This window comes from Prionailurus viverrinus, chromosome F2 (genome assembly GCF_022837055.1).
Source record: "Prionailurus viverrinus isolate Anna chromosome F2, UM_Priviv_1.0, whole genome shotgun sequence".
Taxonomy (NCBI): domain Eukaryota; kingdom Metazoa; phylum Chordata; class Mammalia; order Carnivora; family Felidae; genus Prionailurus; species Prionailurus viverrinus.
In genome coordinates this window covers 17073036-17094147 of record NC_062578.1, presented here as the reverse complement: position 1 = coordinate 17094147, position 21112 = coordinate 17073036, and the positions used below count along the sequence as shown (strand labels likewise).

Sequence of the window (21112 nt, the reverse complement as noted above, 5' to 3'; positions counted from 1 at the left end):
TTTTAATCATGTTTTTCTATAGAAAAACTGCATGTAAAAGAATAGAGAATTCATGCAATCATGCCAAATGATCAATATCAATCTTGACAATACTGTCAAATGGATATTAGAAGTAGAAGTAAATATATAGTGCTTTGTCATTAAAAATTGTACTTTGCCAAGATGAAATAAATGTGATAAGAGGAATAGTAAGAACCACTGTGTTCACAAGTGCCTCAAACATCAAGCTCTTATATTTATACCAGAAATCACACACATTAGAACAACTCACAAGGAAGACTGAGGAATTGGCCTGCTTCCTTCCTTGGAGGTCTTTAAAATGGGTTGAGAAAGTTTGATTGTGGTGTGGTTTGCTTAAAGATAGGTATATAAACTCCATGACCTCCCAAAGCCACTTTCAGACCAATGGCTTTATCGATTCTAAGAAGGCACACTTTTCTTTTGCCTTCGAGGGAAGTTCCTTGCCTGTATCCTAAGCCGGGGCTATCGGTTAGTAAGGGGCGGTGATGTGTTTGGACCAGCTACTAGCAGAGGTGAATGTGGCTCAGTTCCCATCTGGAAGTTTTCTTCCCTTGTACGGTGAACTTTGGCCAACGCAGGGCACCTAGGGAGGGTCACCTTTAGTCAGCCTCAAAGGCGCTGTTAGTAGCTCCCACATATTCAGACTTCTTCTTGTGCCTTGTCCACATTTTCCGGAGGATGCTAGGGACACCGCAGGAAGCACTTCCTGTCAGCGGTAAGGAGGCTTCTGCCCCCTGGGGAAGGGTTGGATACTCTTCAGTCATCTTCTTGAGATGTCTGGATCTAAAGAGAAAAACCAGGGGTGGGTAAGGAGGACAGTCATTTCACAGAGCCAGACTTTTAATTTTTTCCCTCAAGGAGTAGACCCCATTCGTCACTCCCTAACTCACTTTTCCGCTATGTGCAGTATGGAGGATAGTGGCAGGGGCATAAATGTACATGTTGACTTGAGTTTTGCATACATGCTTGCCATCTTAATGCAACACTGAAGGCAGTGAGGGAGTTCCTGGTGGGGGGATTATCCCCTCCTGCTATTCTAGCTGCTGGTTCTGGTTCTGGTTCTGGTTCAGTTAAATCGTGGGGGTTATAAACTTGATTAGAAACTTTTCTTACGTACCTCTTTACCTTTGGGCAGGAGCCCTTAACCTTATTTATGAAGCATTTCTGAGACCAGTGTGCCTACCAGCAGGCTCTGAATATGACCTGTAATTACATTTATCTAATTAACCAAAAAACCCTCCCAAATGACACTTCTCTAAGTCTACAGAGTGGTGTTAATGAAGTGGAAACCATCAAAAACACTTCAGCTTAATCCTAGGGAAACAGTTGAGAAGACACTGCAGAGACCCAGGATTATTGCCCTCATTAAAAGGTAATTTAAAGCTGGCATGGATTTTGTTTTAGCATCTTGAGAGTCTGTAAACCAGGCCACCTGTTACTGTTCTGTGGCAGGACCAGGACTGTGTGGGGAGCCCTGCAGGCAGCAGGCGGGGAGACAGCACTTACCCTCTTGTCAGAACAGCTCCGTTCTCTGAGCCTGTGGCTGTCGCCTCTAGCGCAGCTGGGGCTTTCACGGAGATCCGGGCCACCGGAGGAATCTGGGTTGTGTGGAAGGGGAAGGGAATGTGAGGCTGTGGCCATGGTCCCAACTCTGGCACTGACTGGAGCCAGTTGACTAAATTGATCCACCACCTAGGACAATGGTCCTCACACTTTGCCAAGCATCAAATCTCCTCTGTGGGGCTTGTTAACACAGTGCTGGGCCTACCCCAGTTTCTGATTCAGCAGGTCTGATATGGGCCTGAGAATCTGCATTTGTAGCAGGTTCCTAGGTGCTCCTAGTCCCAGAACCCCACTTTGAGAACGACTGACCCAGAGAACTTGAGAGAGTTCTTACCTGAGAACCTGTCCCCCCTCACGTTCCCGTTGCCTGTGTCCACTTTGTTGTCAAATCCTGCAGATTCTTGCTTTGAAAGACTGCCTACATCAGTGCCATTCTCTCCATTTCCTCTGCTGCAGCCTTCAGATCCTGTCACCCGGGACCTCCTTGCTTCCAACCAGACCCACCACTTATCCCTGCCCCGCTGGATTTGCAGGGCCTCCCCGCTGCAGGCCAGACCTAGGCCAGCTCTGCAGCCCACACTTCCAGGCTCCTCAAAACTGGGCTCCACCTCATCTATGTGGCTCCAGCTTCTGGGATGCCTGTGGGTACTGTGACAGCTCTGGTCCCAGAAGGGCTGGTCCTGTCTGTCCTCGTGCTCATGCACAGCTCTGCATCTTCCCTTAGCTTTTCCTTGCTCTCTGGATTGAGCCTCATCTCTGCCTGTCCTTCAAGGCCACTTTTTCCCGGAAGTCTTTCCTCAGGCTGGTGGCCCAAGATGGTTTCTCTCTGCCCTTGTGTCCCGTGTCCTCGCAGCTCTGAGTACTTATGTGACATGTTTTGGCATTTCACCAATTCTGTCTTTGTTGTTGTTGGGTTGTTTTTTTTTTTTTTTTTTTTTTTTTTTTTACCAATTCTATCTTTCTACCGTTCTCTTCTTGTGTCATGTGCTTGTCTAGTCTTCTGATCCCCAGAAACGTGGCATGGTGTGTGTCAGGGTCTGGGACTTAATCCCTTTGGTGGCCCACTGCAGCCCTCCTAAAGAAGGTGGTGAGTGCTCAAGAAACATGGATTGAATTGAAAAGTAACTGAGGGCCTAACCAGGGCTAATTCCAGAGTTTGCTCAGTCAATGGGTATACACTATGCTTTGTTCCTTCACCCCAGCCCCATTGAAAGCTCAGGGTCACCACATTCCTGGAATTGCTGGGAAATTCCAGGTCAAGGACATCATGATTTCACAGTCCCTTTCTCTCCTGAGCTGGCCAAATGTGTGGGCAGAGTTACTGTGCCACCTTGTGGCCTCTCAGGAGCTCTCCTCCCCATCAGGCCAACAGCCCAGCCCTGGGAACATACATACATACATCCCTCCTCTTCCACTGTCCTTAGTCCTCCTCCAGTGCATGGCAGCATTGAATCAGATTTAGCTGTGCAAGCTCTGAATCAGTCTTTCACCCACCCTGGGATAAGGGGCCTCCTAAGAGCTGCATGACCCCAGCAGCACTGTCTCAGGCTCAGAGGAAAGGGTCAGTCATGCTGCCCTGCCTCCTTGTTCTCTGCATTAGTATTGCCCTCCTCCTTTGAAACTGTGTCCCCATTACTACCCTATCCCGTCTCAACTCATTCTGGCCTCTCAAATGCAGTTATCTCTCTGCCAAGGGTACTGTCTGACTGCAGCCCAGAGTCTGGGGGCAGGTAATCCAAGACTGTGAGCCATCCTCTACCCCTTAACCTTAGTCTTTTCTGGGCTGAGCTGTGGGCAGCTGTTAGAACTGTTGCAGCCTGACAGTCTGCATTCTGTGGTAGTAGCTCAGCCATCTTCAGTTTCTCCTAGGTACTAGGTGGGGGCAGGGGGCTCCTGATGAAACAGCTTGTCCCATCTCTACCCTTTGTAGGGTTTTCCTAGTACAGGGATGACCTAAGTGAGGTATTTAGATTAGATTTTTCTCCTCAGACTGGGAATGAAGTGCTCACTGCCCACTTTGTTCCTTAAGGACGAGAGGGCTGGCCCACACAATCTCCAGGATCTTTTCTGGTCCTCACATGGAATGATCTATCAATCTGGAGAGCTGATGCTCACACAGCCCAGGATGCCTGAGCTGACCTCACCTGTAGCCAGAATTCCACTCCTACTGTGCTAACGCAGGGTACCCACATTCATGCCCAGAAGACAATGTAGATGTCTTCTGTGCTAGATCTGGACATGCACCACCTGATCTCCCTTCAGGGAAAGACAAGCTGCCCAGCTGCTAGGGGGCAGGCAGCAAATGGCTCTCAGCTCCTTTGGGTGGGCCTAGGATGCAGAGGGCCTCTCACCCCAGGGGATGCCCTCCCTGCTGACCCTGACCCACACTCCATGGGGCAGCCCACATACCATAACAAAGCAAGGAGGAAACAAAGGCTTGGCCAGTTGGGCCCAACTCAGGACAATCTGGATGGGTAACACTTGCCCTGGAGCTCCTACCAGCAGGTATCAGGTGTGCATGGTAGTTTAGCAGTTGACTCTGCTCAATCCTACTTCCCTTCTCCTATCACACATATTGACCCCTAATGTACATCTCATACCCCATACCCCACATCTGAGTCTGCTTCCAGAAAAACCTCACATGGAGCAGATGTCCTCCAGAGTTGTCCTGACCTAAGATGGCTGGTGTTTTGTATTTTCACAATGTTCAAGACCCTTACATCTCGTTACCCCTGCAGCTGCCCCTGGGAATCTGTCAGGCATTTCCACCTGGCATGTGCCTACCACAGAAACCACGCCTTTCCCCACCATGTTTGAGATGTCCACTAGGTAATATCTTCTGTTTGCCTAAAAGCTGAATTTCTGGCAAGAAAGAGAGCAACATCCAGTGGTGTGCTATAAGATGATAGACTTGGGGAGCAAAGAACCCTCAGGGAAGCTCTTCTGACCATCTTCAGGCCTGGAACCAAGGGCAGGGCAAGAAGTTTGAAGCACACCAGATAGAACTAACCAGGCTTATTTTACTTACCAAAGATTTTCCATATGCTCGATTCCCACACAGATTTGATGATTTGGGTTCTGAAATCCCCACTGCAAGGATGAACAGAGGAGGCATTAGTCAGTAGAACTCTGTGTTCTACTTCCCCCCTAGTTCTGTGTCGATGATCTCATTAGCTAACTGATCACAAGCTGGGAATTTCTAAAAACCTTCGTACCAAGCAGCAAAATCAGGCAGTAGGGTCAGGCAGTGGGGCAACTGTTGAGTGGGCAATCTGCACCCCTGGCACTCTTCCAGGGGGTGCTGAAACTAAGGTCTAATGAGATCACATGTGTGGAAGCATTTGATACTGTGTGTGCAGTAGGTACTCAGAGAATGTGCCCTTAGCTTGTCCTTCCCTCCTAGGGTGCAACATCACAAGAGGTTATCAGGGGTTAAGTCTTTACAGCTGGGATCTATTCAGCCTGCTGATCCTGGACGCCCCTCTGTGGAAATGAGCAGTGACGTCCTGCCTGTGTTGGGAAGCACTGCTTCAGAATGTGGGGGGGTTGGAGTTTATCAGAGTTCTGAGCCATTGGCTATGGAAGACACATGAGAACCTTCTTGCTAGGCCTTTATTCCTGAGGCCCAACCTACTTCTGAATAATCTCTACCCTGACGTCTGCAGCTTCTGAGAATCAAGTTGTTGAGCTGAGGTAGCCAATAACAGGTGGGGGAAAGTTGCCTTTCAATATAATTCTCTCCTTGGGCAGACATTCCAGAACAAGCCCCATTCTTCACACTATAGCGGATAGAGATAAAACACTCCCCAACCCAAGGAAGAAAACATTTCAATGCCAATAAAATGAAGTTACAAGACTCCCAAGATTACATCATAACGTACAGTGCTCTGGCATAACAGCAGCTCATATTTTTGAGTATTTACTGTGTCAGGCACTGTGCGGAGTGTAAGACACATAAACATTGTCTCATTTAATCCTTACCATATAACCCCGTCAGGTAGATATCATAATAGTCCCCACTTTCTAGATGAGGAAATGGAGGCTTTGGAGATACATAACAATTAGAGGAAGCCGGGTGAGGATGATCTAGGGAATGGCAGACTGCTTTGGGGGTCTTGCAGGGCTGGGGAAGCTTGACTGAGGGACTCTGGGAGGTGTTTGCCAGGTAGAGACAGGGAGGGCAATGCAGGGTCAGGGAAGGACCAGGAAACTGAATATAAGGAAGTAGTCACAGAATCACCCCACAGCTCAGGGTTGCTGCTTGTATGGACAGGCAGGGACAGGAGTGTCACAGGAGGTGGCCCTGGAGAGGTCAGCAGAGGGGAGTTCTGGGGGGCCTTGGGCATGGTCTGCAGGGCAGTGGGGATGGGAAGGACACTGAAGCAGAAGGATGGCAGAGGCAGATTTTTCTGCTTTAGAAGGACCCCTTTGGTAGCCTTGTATAGGGAGAGGGACTGGTGGCTGAGGGCCACGGTGAGGTGCTAGGCACCAGAGATGAAGGGGTCTGAGTCCAGGTAACCTGAGGTAGGTACCAAGAGGGAGAGATGAGACATCCAGGAATTGACATTGTCAGTATTTAGTATGTGGCATAGGGGGTGGAGTAGGGATGGGGAGGACAAAGGGGATGTTAAGGAAAACATCCTACTTGAGGAAGGAAGAGCGGTTTGAAGGAGGAGGATGCATTCCATTTAAACAAGTTGATTCTCAGGTGCCTGAGGACATCCTAGTAGAGACATTCCAGGGACAGCCAACTCTCTTGGGTCCAGGAGGTGGGTGTCCCTATTCCAGGCACTTGAGGTTCACCTGCTCAGGGCCTCATGGTGAAGGCGTCTTCCTTCAGAGTTCCTGCAATTTCCGAGATCCTCAGAGAATCTTTCTCCCATGTGAGAAGTCTATGTCATCCAGGAACCTTCTCCTGTAGCTCAGAAAAGAAGCATGCCCCCAGATCTGAGGTTCCTGGAGACACACATCTTTTTGATGGGAGGATGGGAGACTCATTGCCCAAGGCCAATACCAAGCCTTTCCCGTGGAAAGCACTGGGTCTGGCTTTGACTCAGAAACCTGCTGTCTCCCCCAACCCCCTCTGGAGTCTATCAGATTGGGGGAGCTGAAGGAATTGAATCCATGCCCAGCTCGATCTTTTTTTTTTTTTTTTTTAAACCTGACTAGCACATTCCCTGCATGAGCTGACTGTCACATGTTGGGCAGATTCTCTCCATTTCATTACTTACTGTTTTCTTTCAGAATAAAAGACTGACTTGGGCAGTTAAGCTTCCACAGACTACTTAAAAAGGAAGAAAAGTGGCCCCTAAAACTAGACAGTTGGGAAGACATTGTTCTCTAGGGGTGGAAATGAGGGGGGTATAAAGGCATTAGCTAGGAAATTAGAAGACCTAAGATTTACTCTCAGTTCTATTGCTAATAAGCAGTGTGACTTTGAGTCAAACAGTTTCTATGGTTTCAGTTTCCTTTTCTGTAAATGGGCACGGGGTGGTTGCAGATCAGTGGTTCTCTACCTTCAGTGTGCTTTAGAATCACTTGGGAGGCTTGTTAAATCAGAGATTATTGGGTTGTAGCCCAGAATTTGATTCAGTAAGTCTTAGGTGGGATCTAAAATATGCATTTACGGCAAGTTCCCAGGTGATTCTGCTGCTCTGGAGACCCCACTTCAAGAACCACCCATTAGACCATCTCTAAATCCTTGCTAATCAATATATTGTCTTCAGACCAACGTCATCAACATCATGGGGAAGCTTCTTAGAAATCTGGGGCCCTGCTAAGTCCTACTGAATTGAAATCTGCATGAAAACAAGATTCCCAGGTGATTCTTTTGCACATTAAAATTCGAGAAGCATGGCTGTAAATTCATTTTATGATTTTGTAGCGAAGATATTCTCTTTTTCTCTTTCTACACACACATGCACCCACCCACCCTCCTATATATAGACACAGAGAAAAATTTATCTCCTCTTAATTTGCAAGGCAGATTGTGGTTTTCCTAATGCTTTCACTCTACATGTGTGTATATGTAATCACTTAGCTAGAGAATATGGCTTGATTTATGTGTTATTATATGTAGGATAATAAAAACAGGATCAGGGTGTTAGTGATCAAAGAAATCTTAGAGATCCAGTCCAGCATCTATGGAGAGAGTAGATGGATGGATAAAGATACATATTCCATGATGTATTATTTCAGTTCTTATATAAAATTGCTGACACTGAAAAGCCTTGAGAAGGACATCCCAGACTTTCTATTGTGTATTTTTGGAGTTAAATTATGAATTAGTTTAGGCTGTGGACATAACATAAATAACTTAAACCAGCGACTGAAGGGTGAAATACCATCACAGACTTCAGTGGGCTAGATGCAGAATCCTGTTTAACTGCTTGGAGTGGAAGCCATTTTTCAAAATAGTGCTTAAGGTTAAGACTTACAATGTTTCCGGTTTCCAAAACAAATTTGTCCCTAAATTCTTTTTAGAGATTGTTGAAATAGCCCTAAGTCATTCACATTTACAATTCTGAGATCTTAAGATGGCAGTTTATGAAGGATTGTATAATTTACACACACAGCCTGTAAAATAATGTAAGCTTCTGTTTCTTCATGAGTCATGTCTACACTGGTTTTCTGTCCCCAAAACATAATGATTTTCATCTCCTCTTGAATCCAGCAGGACTTCCTGTGGAGCAAGATGGTAGATGAAAGCATTTGCTCATTACACACAGCCAGGAGTGTTTTTCAGGTAGAAGGTGTTTTGTGTTGCAGCTGTAGGTGGGGCCCGAGAGCGGGTGCATTCAGAGCAGGAACATAACGCGCCAGCCCCGGGGTGGGGGCGGGGGAGGCGGAGGCGGGGGCGGGGGAAGCGCCCGCACGCCCCACGCCACAGGTGCTGCGCTCACCTGGAGTGATGGAGGACGCCAGGGAGGATCGTGAGGTTATTGGACAAAATGCAAGCCAGGCCACAGACACTGTGGTTGCTGGTCTAAGCGCGTCGTTGCCCCCCAGGGAGATTCTAGGGACTCTATCCAGGACGCACATACCGGGTCTGGCTGGGGCCTTGGCAAGGTGGGGTCCCTGCTGCCGAGCACCGTGGAGCCTGCCCGACCTGCGGCCCTCGCCGTCGCGGCGGTCGCTGCGATGTGGCAGCAGCTCCAGGGGCCTCGGAGTGTAGAGGTCTGACTCGATCACCACCTGCCGGGAGGAGGAAGGACAGTCAGCTTGTTCCTCTCCTCCGATCTTCAGATGCACTTTGTGCCAACAGTGAATTACTGGAGTATTCCTTACTCCAGCGAATGCTACCAGCAGTGAGAGAACTTGGGTAAACTGGCCTCCAAGAGTCAACTGTTTTATTCAATTTCAGCATGCCAAATGGTGCCATGGTGTAGGAAAATGAAGTTTCTGGGGGTTCCTCACCAGCAGCCCTTCACAGAGTCAGGAGCCTGAGCCATCACCTGGTTTGGTAACAGAACAGGCTATTTGAAATGAGAACAGTTCTGGAAATCAGGGTCTTCCAGTCTTTGAGCTAGGCAGACACCCTTGTTCACACAGAAGACAGTTTTCTGCATGCTCTAGCAGAGGGAAGAGCTAGGGAGAGGACTCGGAGCCCAACTGATTCTGAGGTTTTAAAAAGAAAGAAGCTGCTGGCAAGATGGAGCAGGCACAGCCCCCCTGCTCGCGTTTCCCCTCCTTGCAGAATGCCTGTGTCAGGTGGAGCTGGGAGATGAAGTTCCACTGTGTGTGCTTCACTAAGTGGAAACTCCAGAAAGCCAGACAGAATGCTAGGAGCTAAGGTGTTTTCAGTAATGATCACCTGCTGAATAGTTATCTTGGGAAGTACATTAAAAAGAAACACCCCTTTCATCAGGACCCACCAAAATGGGCCTTAAAAGTTATAACAAACATACTTAAATCACTGGAATGATTTAAATGTAAAAAGTTGAGACAAATAGTACTGTATTTTATCTTAATACCAGGAGTGATGAAGGGAACCTTAGCAGTTCTTGGCTCATACCCTGCATAGTATTATACATATCTAGGACATTGGGGTCATTCATTCTGAATTTCTTCACTTCTTTGAAGCTGGTTAGTTATCTCCAGTAGTACACCATGGCTTCTCTGAGGTTAGCATATACTCATTCTCTTGCTCCTTCAGCAGATATCCTGTGAGGCCATGTTCTGTGCCAGATCCTGGGCACTGGGGGCATCTGTGAGTTAGGTGGACCCACCTCAGCCCCGTAGTCTGACCTGTGATAGATCCCCCTCAGTTGTCCATACAGAACAACTGTGCTGCTTTTGGAGGATGCTGAAGCAAATAAGACTAAATTTATAAATATTTTAATAGGGTTATAATTCAATTTAGTGGAGAAAAATTGGATTTTTAATAAATAGTGTTAGAAGAAATGTCAGGTCACTGGAGGAAATGAATCTGTGTTCACACTTCTCATACTAAAGTAAATACCAGACAGATAAAGATACATGTTCAAAACAAAACAACAAACACTAGAATTGAATATGGCTCAATACAACATTTGTTACATATGAGGAGGAATTATCCCATGTATGTAGAACTCTTACAAATCAATAAAGAGGAAGAAAACAACAGAAAAATGGGGCAAAAAACATGAGCTGGCAATTGACCATAGAAATACAAATGCTAAACATGAAAAGGTGTTGAATAATAATTAAATGCAACTGAAAACAAAGTTCTTTGTTTTGTTTTTTGTTTGTTTTCTCCTCTCAGATTGTCAGTGATGAAGAAGGGAACTCCATTTGGGGTCATGCAGACTGGAGTTCACACCTGACTTTTGACACCTTGTGGTTATGTGAAAAGGAGATCGATATTCTTGTGTGTCCTTGCTGTATTGGGGCATGGTAAATGCCTGTCATTTGTAGAGATTCTATTAGCATGGCTTGTGCTGTCTCTTTGTGCCACATATTTATCTACAGAATCAGAGAGCAGTTCATATCTCCCAAAGAGTAAAATGGGAGAAGCTGTCACTCTTTGCTTCAGTTTACCACAAATAGTCCTTTGCTTAGAAAATTAATATATCCCAAATTTGGTCTTATCTGGATTAGGAAATTAACTCTTCTCAAACCCATTTTAGGGCCCAGACTCATTCATTCTGTGCCTTTGGAGAAAGCTGATAATTGAGGAGCATGTAGGATTAGTCCTTTTTCTCCTCTGGGCACTGCAGAAGGTGGTCCCTCCACCCCCCCACCTCCCCGATAACTTCAAATATTTATTCCTTTTTCCTCCCATTGTACCTAAGGTATACAATGTGTTGATTTGATACATTTATAAATTGCAGTATGATTAGAAGGTGGTGTTTCCATTGAGCTGGGGGCAGCATGGATCCACCTCCAGCACCAGCTCACTGGGGACTGTGAAGCACAGCAGTGGGTGTCCAGCACTGACCACCCTGTACTAACAGTCCCCTCTGCTCTCCCCTTACCTTCCTTACCCTTGGCACTGTACTTAGCCATGATGTTGCCCCAGAATACTGGAAATTTCTGGATTAATGGTTGTTCAGGGCTCCATTCCCCTGGACACGTAATCTTTGGCCTAAAGGCCTTCCTCTGGAACATGAATCTCCAGGTTGAACAGGAGAGACCTGAACCTCATTACTGACACAGGGCTCTCAGCTGTCAGTGGTATTTCTGGTTTTATTTTCATTCTGTCAGCATTCTTCTCAGTGAGGAGGAGTGAAAACTGGTATGTTTTCAGATCTACTTTGTACAAGGAGAAAGTAAGGCAGGTAATGAGAGCCTGAGGAGTCCATGGGGGAAACCCAACATTTCCTCCTCTGAAAGGGAAATGTTCCCTTTCAGGAACAAGAAACCACCTCCGCAGTCCCTTCTCTGCACTGTGGGGTGGAAGAAGAGAACTGGGAAGGATAGAGGCATTAGCTCCTCAGCCCTCTGCTGGATGCAGGAGGTTTCCTGGGGATGGGGATGAGGCTGGTTACTTCCCAGGTCATGACTTAGGGCCAAGTGCCTCTTCTGGGTATCTTCTACAGTCCCCAAAGGATGCCAATGGCAGGAAAGGAAAGAGAGAGGTGTTCAGCTCTAAGAGGGCTCCAGAGGAGTACATTGGGCCCATACCAGGGAATGGACAGCTGAATGGATGGCTGTGGCCTTCTGAAAGCCTGGGTTATTTTCTGGTCTGTAGAGCACAGTTTGAACTTGCTATTGCTGCTGGTCTTAGAAAAAAATGATCTGAGAGCAGGCTCTTTAGCACCCTGAGTACAGGGGTAAGACCGGGGAATGAGGAGAGGGAAGGGGGAGACCAGGTTAAATGCTGGATTTTCCTTTCCTAGTTAGCAAACTGCCTTCTGAAAGTAGGGGAATGTACTAGTGCAGTATGCTGATGATCCCCTGCTGGTCTTGGGTCAGAGATTGGAAGAACAGAAGGCATGGGCTAATACCGAAGCCTCAGGATTCCATCTACTGACATCCTTGATTCACACTTCTGTTTGAAGTCTAGGGGGCTGGTGGGGCGTTGGAAAGATAGGTGAGACCTAAGTGATGGAGAATCATCATGATTTAGGGCTGATGGGATCCATAGCAATGTTCTAGCCAACTCCCTAATTTTATACATAGGGAGGCTGAGGCCAAGAGAGGTCATGTGTCTTCAAAGTCACAGAGCTATAAGGGGCAGAGCCAAGGATGAGAGCCATGATTTCATGACTTCTAAGTGAGTGCTTTTTGTAAAACCTGTAGAAATGCCTACATCCAGATAAGAAATTTCAAGTACAATTGATTGCTCAGTGCATTTTGAAAAATCAGTAGATTTCTAGACCAATTTCTCCCTGGCAAGGTTGAAATCTGGGAAGAATGTGACATTTACACATTTTATTTCTCCATCTTTCCTGGTGGTGGTACTTATGCTGCTCATTATCCTGGGACTGGCAGTCAGTGGCAGTGGCTCCATTGTACTGGGAGGCCTAACTGACCATACCTTAGTGACGCTGTGGCACTAAGGATGGCTTAGAGAGGAGAGAGATTTGTAAAGGGAGGAACCTGACTCCACATGGTAGCCCAAGGAGTGGGAATAGAAACAAATAAGAATTTCAGGACAAAGAAAGTCATAGACATTGGTAGGTTTGAGCAGTTGCAAAATACTGTTTTTCTTGGGAACTCAAAGGGAAGCCAAGAGCCAGTTGGATGAAGAAACAAAAAATCCGACAGTTCTTTCTTTAGGACTCACTTTCCTCATCTTAGGTAGACTAAAACCTTTCTTGTCTTTTCTAATTTGAATGTTCTGTACAGCTAGGCTAAGTTTTGCAAGCAAAGGATGAGTCAGGCTGTTAGGGGAAGTGAGAAATTTAGAGAAGGGATCAAAGGCCAGAGGGTCTTATTAAGTTGTCTCACCCAGAAGATTGCATAGTTGAAAACAAGACCCTAGCTTCCGATTTTATTTTTTTAATCGAAAGCAAATTTTAATATGTATTCATATACTTGAGTCATTTTTTTCTCTGAGTAAAAATATTTTGGAGAGGGAAAGTCGTAAACCATAAACATAACAGTCTTTCTCAAAAATTTCCACTCCCAAGAAACCTGAGAGCCTGGTTCTACAGTGCCCGGTTGAAGTCAATTGGATATTCCAGGAGACTGTGCCCCATGTTTTGGGTCTTTTGTGTATCTTAGGCCTGTGTGGCTTCATCATCACTGCTGAGAGTTGTCTCCTTTATTTAGGTTCTAAATCTTAACTATTGGAAAGCATAATGATTTAGTTTCCATTTTAAAAGCTTTTGTAAATACTGTTCTATCATTATAAAGCCAGTAGGTATTGGTATTAGGAGTGATTCAGACAGGGACATTGTTTAAGGTTAGAAATTCAAAGCAAGGACTTGGTTGAGAACCAAAGATTCCCAATTCCCAAGAGATCTGCTCTGATTCTTGAATGATTTGTGTCTCCTTCAAATCCAGATGCCCCTTGAGCGAAAAGTGTGTTGTGAAACTTTTCTTAAATTCTAAATTACCTGCAGACAACGATTTCCCTTTCCATTTTTGGTAACATTCACTACTCCTTGAAAGTCAGGAGCATTTTTCTTTGAGACTGTGGGCTTAAGTTTTCAAGGACCAGGAAAAAGGTAAGAATCTCTTGCCCTACCACAAAGAAATTTTCCATCCATTAAAAGCCCTTTTTGGAGCACCTGGGTGGCTCAGTTGGTTAAGCATCAGACTTTGGCTCAGGTTATGATCTCGTGGTTTGTGAGTTTGAGCCCTGCATCAGGCTCTGTGCTGACAGCTCAGAGCCAGGAGCCTGCTTCAGAATCTGTGTCTCCCTCTCTGCCCCTTCCCCACTTGGGTTCTGTCTCTCTGTCTCTCTCTCTCAAAAATAAAATTAAAAAAAACTAAAAAATTTTAAAAGTCCTTTTCTTTCTTAATATGTAAAATATTCTTAAAAGTCATTTTAGAAAGACATACGACAGAAAAATGGGCAGAAGACATGAATTAGGAATCTATAGAGAAAAAATATTCAAATCCCTGAAAATGTGAAAAATGATATTAATAATTAAATGCAAATTAAAACAAGATATTTTCACCTATCAGATTGTCAAAGATTAAAAACATTGTGACATACAGTATTGACTTGGGTATTCTGGTAAGAGTACTTGAAAACAGTTGCTAAGAATTTGGCAATGACTATACATTTTCTTCAACGTTCATATCCTTTTAGCATTTTCTTATTTAAAATTGGATATAATTGATATATAACATTATGTAAATTTAAGGAGTACAATGCGTTGATGTGATGACCCAGCGTTTTCATATCTATGAATTTATCCTCAAAAATATTTGCATAAGAGCATGAAAGATACGTTCAAAGATATTGCTTGTGGCATTGTTTTAGTAGAGAGAAAAATTACCATTTGTTGGTAATTTGGTTAAATAATCTAGAAGACTTCAGATTTGATTTGGGTAGAAAATTATACAGTACATTCATATAATGGTATGGTATGCAGTCTTCATAAGGAAGAGGTAAATCTATATGTATTAATTGGCATGTAAAGATATTCAAGATTTATTGTTTAGTGAAAAAAGCAAATTGCACAACAGTATGTTATTGAGCAATGAAGCACAATAATGATATGCTAGTATATGGGAAATTTTCACTTAAAAAGTGCCAACTCTGGGGTCCTTGGGTAGCTCAGTCGGTTAAATGTCTGACACTTGATTTTGGCTCAGGTCATGATCTTGAGGTTCTTGAGATCAAGCCCTGAGTTGGGCTCTGTGCTCGCAGCATGGAGACTGCTTGGAATTCTCTCCCTCCCTCTCTCTCTCTCTGCCCCTTCCCCACTCATGCCCTTTCTCTCTCTCTAAATAAATAAATAAACATTAAAAAAAAAGTTTAAAAAGAAAGTGCCAATATTAATTGAATGCTTAATGTGTCACAGGTTCTGGGCTAAGCACTTTACATGTATTAAGTCATTTGCTCCTTCCAATGGTTCTTGAGATGTGTGCTCCTATTATTCCCATTTGAATGCTCTTTAGCATTCAAATTGAGTCCAGTATGGTGGGCAACTTGCTCAAGGTTACCTAGCTAGAAATGGATAGGACTGGAATTTAAGCCCAGGCAGTTTGACTCAAAGTCTGTATACCTAACTGTTCTGTTCTACAGCTTTTTAGAATTTTCTGATATTATACTTTATATGTTCATATTATTTGAAATTTTATAATGGGCACATATTACTTTGGGAATTAAAAAAGTAATGTTTATAAAACAATGACTAAAACCCTGTCTCATTCCCGGGACACTTAAATTCTTTTTTTTTTTTTTTTTTAATGTTCATTTTTGAGAGAGAAAGCATGAGCAGGGGCAGAAAGAGAGGGGGTCAGATGATATGAAGCAGACTCTGCACTGACAGCAGTGAGCCCGATGTGGGGCTCAAACTCACAAACTGTGAGATCATAACCAGAGCCGAAGTCGGACACTAAACCAACTGAGCCACCCAGGTGCCCCTCCCAAAATTCTTTCTAATGGAGAAGAGGCTTTAAAAAATTGAGATACTTAGAAGATCAAAATGGTGTTCTATGAAAAATTGTGATAGAAATAGAAACTCCAGCATAACTGAGGGGAAACAATCAGCAGTTCAACCTTTTCAAAGAAAGTACAAAGATGTATTGACAATTTTTGTATAAAGAAATCTGTAAGTAAAATGAGAAATGTACAGTACCATTTGGCTTTAATGACATGTAAACTAATTTTAAGGTAATGTATATGCTTATTAGAATAGCAAAAGATAATACAAAAAAAATGAAAGTTGATGTTAGTGAGGTTGGAGGCAAATGGAAAAGCATTGCTGGAAGCCTGGCAGCCATTCAGAATTCCTGGTAATATGTGACAAAACTGAAAGCAGAAACCATTTTTTAAGAAAAATCACTATTCTCCACATCTAGCAGTGTCTCTTACACATAGTAGGAATGCAAATATGGGATGGATGGATGGATAAATGAAACTATTCTTATCCTTTTACTTGTTAATTCACCAAGGAATTAATCCACAAGAATAATATTTACTACAAATTAATTGCACTGCTATTTATCATAGTGAAACAATGGAACATAGCCAATTGCCAACAATAGAAGAACACTTAGGTCAGGGATGCTATACTCACATCTTGGACTCTCTTTAAATAAGAACAACAATTTTTTAAGAGAGTAAGATTTACTCTATGTGTCTGGGGAAAATGGCAGAATTGGGGTGGTGGAGTCCAATACGGGGCTGTTTGCTGCCTAGTTGACATTTGTCAATCATTTTGGTGAAGTGGAGGACAGGAAATACAGAACAGAAGTATGCGATAGAGAAAAACTTCATGGTTATTGAGAGCAGGGCAGAGGGAATGAAGAAGCTATATGCTGCTTTTGAACTGAAAACCAACAAAAGGGATGAAAACTGAAGTTGTCCTTACATTCTTGGTCAAGAGGTGTTGAGAACTTTTGACTCTTCTTCTGGCTGGACTGGACACTGCAAAGAGAGAGAAAGGGATAGTTTTAGAGAACACTGGTGAGGCTGATGTAGCCTCAGAGAGGGTTTGCACCTAGAGTGGGGAGGGGCAAGTGGGGAGAATGGGGTGTGATTACAATTTTAGGTGTTACTAAAATTCAGAGCAGCATTACTCACAATAGCCAAAAGGTGGAAACAGCCCAAATGTCCATTAACAGATGAATGGGCAAACAGAATGTGGTATATACATACAATGGAATATTATTCAGCCTTAAAAAGAAGTAAAATTCTGATACATACTGTAACATGGATGAACCTTAAAAACATTAAGCTAAGTGAAATAAGCCAGACACAAAAGGACAAATATTGTATGAGTCCATTTATGTGAGATACCTAGAGTAGTTAAATTCAGAGACAGAAAGTAGAATAGAGGTTACGAAGGGGTTGGGGGAAGAAAGGAATATGGGTTGTTATTTAACAGGGATGATGAAGAGTTCTGGAAATGGATAGTGGTGATGGCTGCACAACAATGTGAATGTACTTTGTGCCACAGAACTGTATACTTATAAATGGCTAAATGGTAAATTTTATATTATGTATGTTTTATCACTACAGTAAAAAGCTTAAAAAAATCAACCATTAGGGGCGCCTGGGTGGCGCAGTCGGTTAAGCGTCCGACTTCAGCCAGGTCACGATCTCGCGGTCCGTGAGTTCGAGCCCCGCGTCAGGCTCTGGGCTGATGGCTCAGAGCCTGGAGCCTGTTTCCGATTCTGTGTCTCCCTCTCTCTCTGCCCCTCCCCCGTTCATACTCTGTCTCTCTCTGTCCCAAAAATAAATAAAAACGTTGAAAAAAAATTAAAAAAAAAATCAACCATTAAAACATGGTAGTTGGTGGGAAAAGGTGTGTACTTTGTTGAAATGGAGATACTCAGACATCTGTTTTCCATATTGCTGCTAAAATGATATACTTGGAACTGAAATCTTCCATGTCACTGCCCTGCCTAGAACTGAGATAACTTCTTGTCACCTACCAGATAAGTGATCAGAGGAGTGCTGGCTGGTGGTATTTTCTGCAGAGCACCTACAGCCATGAAACCTGGAGTACGGTGTGCTGGTTTATAGCCAGGGTTCCCGATTCCTTTCACATGAGGATGAATTGGAACAGGACCCTTTGCCAATTACGTGACTTGGGCAAATTACCCATCCTTTCCACACCTTACTCTCCTCATCTGTAAGACAGGGTAATTAATAGCAACCATCTCAGAGGGCTGTGACAGGCATTAAATAAACTAATTTTTGTAACGCCCTTGGTCCAGTGCCTGGCAAAGAGAAAGTTCTCAGGAATTAGTGGTTTTTATGATTTTCTTTCTTCTATCTCTGCAAACTGAAGGCAGGTGGAAAGAATAGGTGATAACTTCTAAGTTAGCATTCCTTCAGGATTTCTCTTTCTGGAGTTTTCTCCATTTCTTCCTACTGTCCCCTGACTCCTCTCACGAATGCCTCCCCATTGCTGTTTATCCTCAGAAGAATTATTTTGAATGCTGTGGTATTATTCACCCTAGAATTAAACCTATTTTAGTGTGTTGCTCAGGAAATAACTTCTGGTATAACTTCTTGGTAAAACCACAGCTTTTATCTTTGGTATTTACTGTGAATTTTGTCTATGAAATCTTTCCCTTCAAGTAAGGTTCTTTCTCTCCAGAAAGTAAAAATCCACACTTATTCTCAGTCATAGACTTGATCCCATGCCTTTAAGCTGAACCCAATATATGTATGTATGTGTGTGCTGGACAGGAGGATATAATACAATAACATAAATGTAATAATAGCTTGCATTGAGCTTTACCAGCTGATGGCTAATTTGCCTTATCTCATTCACTCTTCTAGCAACTCTGTGAGCTAGGTATTCTTTGTTAACTACGTTTTATTGGTGTGGATACTGAAGGTTAGGGGCCGCACAGCTGATTGTGGAACAAGGCCCTATACTTTTAACCATTGGCCACACTGCCCATGCTGCTGAAGCTGTGCTCAGAAACTGTTTTGGTCATTTTAGTCATGCTAAACGATAGCATTTGGAAAAGGGCATACCAGGGAGGACTGTAACACTTGTTAGATAAAATTAAGCCAACTTCTATTTCTGCTGTTAAAGAATGTGGGGACATAATGAAGAGTTACCAATCTCTCTTATAAGCAGTGACTTAAGAAGACCTAGCACAGTCTTCTCTCACTGAAAGCCCTCTGCTTGATAGCTTTGGAGAAGGCAAGATGAGGCAAAAAATAAAAACAAATAAAAGAGGTGAACTTCTTCCATTTATGGTTCAATGTAAAACTGCAAATACTCCTTTTCTAGAGAACTTCCTGAGCAGTGACATGTCCATGAATACTAATGAATATTTGGTTTATTACCCGGAGATGGTCATGAATGAAAATGGCAAGAAAGGAATATAGGATTAAACATTTATCTTTGACTGAATATTCATTGCTCTAAATATGGAATGAAAATAGAAATCATTTTGTAAGTGATATATTTAATGGTGCTTACTACATGCTGTTTTAGATGCATTATATATTTTATCTGTATTTCAGTTTTCCCTCCATAATAACCCTGGGAGATAAATTCTAGCTCTCCCTTTTACAAAAGTGGAAACTCAGACCCAGAGAGGTGAAGTAGCCTGACCAGGGTCACACAGTGCGGAAGTGGCAGTTGTCTCTTGACCACTATGCTAAGCAAATGGGATCAGAGGCCATATTTTAAATTATTTTATTCAGGTGAAGTGTGACATTGCTCTTGAATTGTTGAATAAGTTTTTAATTAAAAAGGGCCGTTGGGCTTTGATTTTTTTCTCCCTTTAAAAATTGTTAAATGGGAAAAAATTACAGAAAATTGACATTTTAACATTTTCATATTTGCTTCCAATTTGTTTTTTCGTGTAAAAGAAATAAAAAAATTAGGCAAGTTTAGATTCCCTTTCTACTCTCCCCCAATTCTGCTTCCGTCCCTCCCCCGGGCTAATAAGATCACTAATTTTATCTGCATCTTTCCAGCCTATGTTTTCATACTTTCTCTGGATATATATCCATAAATAATGTATAGTGTTGTTTTTTATTTCCAGATGTAGTAACTGTTATCATACATATAAAATTTTTCAGCCTGCTTTTTTTTTTTCACTCAACATTATGCTTTTGAGATCTGTGTATACACATAGATCTAGTTCATCCCTGTTGACAACTGTGGAATATTCCATAGTATGATGATACCACATTTTACCCCTCTCCTCCTCAAGGACATTTATTTTCAGTTTTGCTCTCCTAGAATCAATGCCACTGTGAACGTCCATGATAAAAGTATCCAGCAGTGCAACTGCCGGGTCAGAGGGTAGGCTTTGACTTTCAGGTACTTTTCAGTCTCTAGAGTTCCAACTCCTGCACGTGGGCAGACTCCTAGCTCTTTTTTCTCTCTCTGTATGTGGCAATAGATGTCAAAAGCTTTATTTATGTTCTGCTGGCTGTCTCTTTGTGACCAGGCTGAGTCTCTCCCTTCCCCCCCTGAGCAGTGGCCCTGTCAGTGGCTGACACGGGAAGAAGAAAGGAATTGTTTGAACAGGGGGTCACAACACCAGCAAACATCCAGCCCCCTCCATTCAAGTCTGACAATGAAACCAGGGCTAAGCCAGAGTCCCAGGCTCTCCCAGCAAGGCAGGGGCTGCAGGGAGGGACAGAGGGAGCAGGAGAGAGGGCTGAGCTTTGGAGGGGATGGACGGGGGAACTGTCCAGTAACCAGACACCTGCTGTCCTCTGAGCTCGAACACAAAGCCCTTCCTGGGACTTGACACCATTCACCCTGGAGCACAAGGGCTTACAGAGTCACACTTTTTGGCAGTGCTAGCTCGAGGTGAAGTTTGGGAGCATGGCCCTGGGATCTGTGTTAGAAGCCAGCCCTGGGTCAGGGCACTATTTGACCACTTTGTTAGACTTTAGGCCAGTGCTGGGAGTATTTCCCCTCACATTTCACAGCATAGCTCGGAATCATACTTTTGAGCCAGCTGGTTCTCATTTCAAAATCCACTTGCTCATTGGAGAACATGAAAGAATCTCTCTGGCTGCCCTGGGAATTTTGTTTTCATCTCTCTTTCCTAAAACAATGGCTTGCTGTTACTTTTATTCGGTGGCATATTGGGTTGCCAGTGTTCAATTAAGTGAAACTGGGAGTATTTAACCGCCCTCATTCCCACCCCACCCCCTCGATCAATTGTTTCTCAATGATTAATGTCTATCCATGTACCTTATTTTAAACAACAACAATACCATCAAAACAGAGAGCCCATCAAACCCTCCGAGAGACCCGAGGAAAACCATAGTAAAACAGCACGTGATTGTCCTTACCCTCCGGCATAAGGTGCCGCTAAGGAAACAGTCAAGGGCAATTTTACTCACCCTTGGAAGGGATCACGGTGGTGAAAACTTCTATATTTTCATCACTGCAGCTGTAAATCTGATGCATCGTTTCAGCCTTCTCTCCCCCAAAGTGCCGGGAACCGGAAGCCTCTCTCTGAACCCCTAGTCGCGAGGTTTCCT

The 21112-nt window shown here is 43.8% G+C and overlaps 2 protein-coding genes across 5 annotated transcripts in view; one reads left to right on the top strand and one right to left on the bottom strand.

Annotated features, from left to right (window-relative positions):
- CRH (corticotropin releasing hormone) overlaps positions 1 to 21112 on the top strand; it is a 316144-nt gene that overhangs the window by 4159 nt on the left and 290873 nt on the right. The window lies entirely within an intron of this gene.
- VXN (vexin) lies at positions 419 to 21038 on the bottom strand. Its single transcript, XM_047842580.1, has 6 exons — positions 20972 to 21038; positions 16503 to 16558; positions 8628 to 8778; positions 4613 to 4674; positions 1528 to 1619; positions 419 to 804 (listed from the first exon to the last, which is right to left on the bottom strand). Exons 1-6 carry the CDS (start codon positions 21036 to 21038, stop codon positions 621 to 623), a joined length of 612 nt encoding a protein of 203 aa, XP_047698536.1. The 3' UTR covers positions 419 to 620.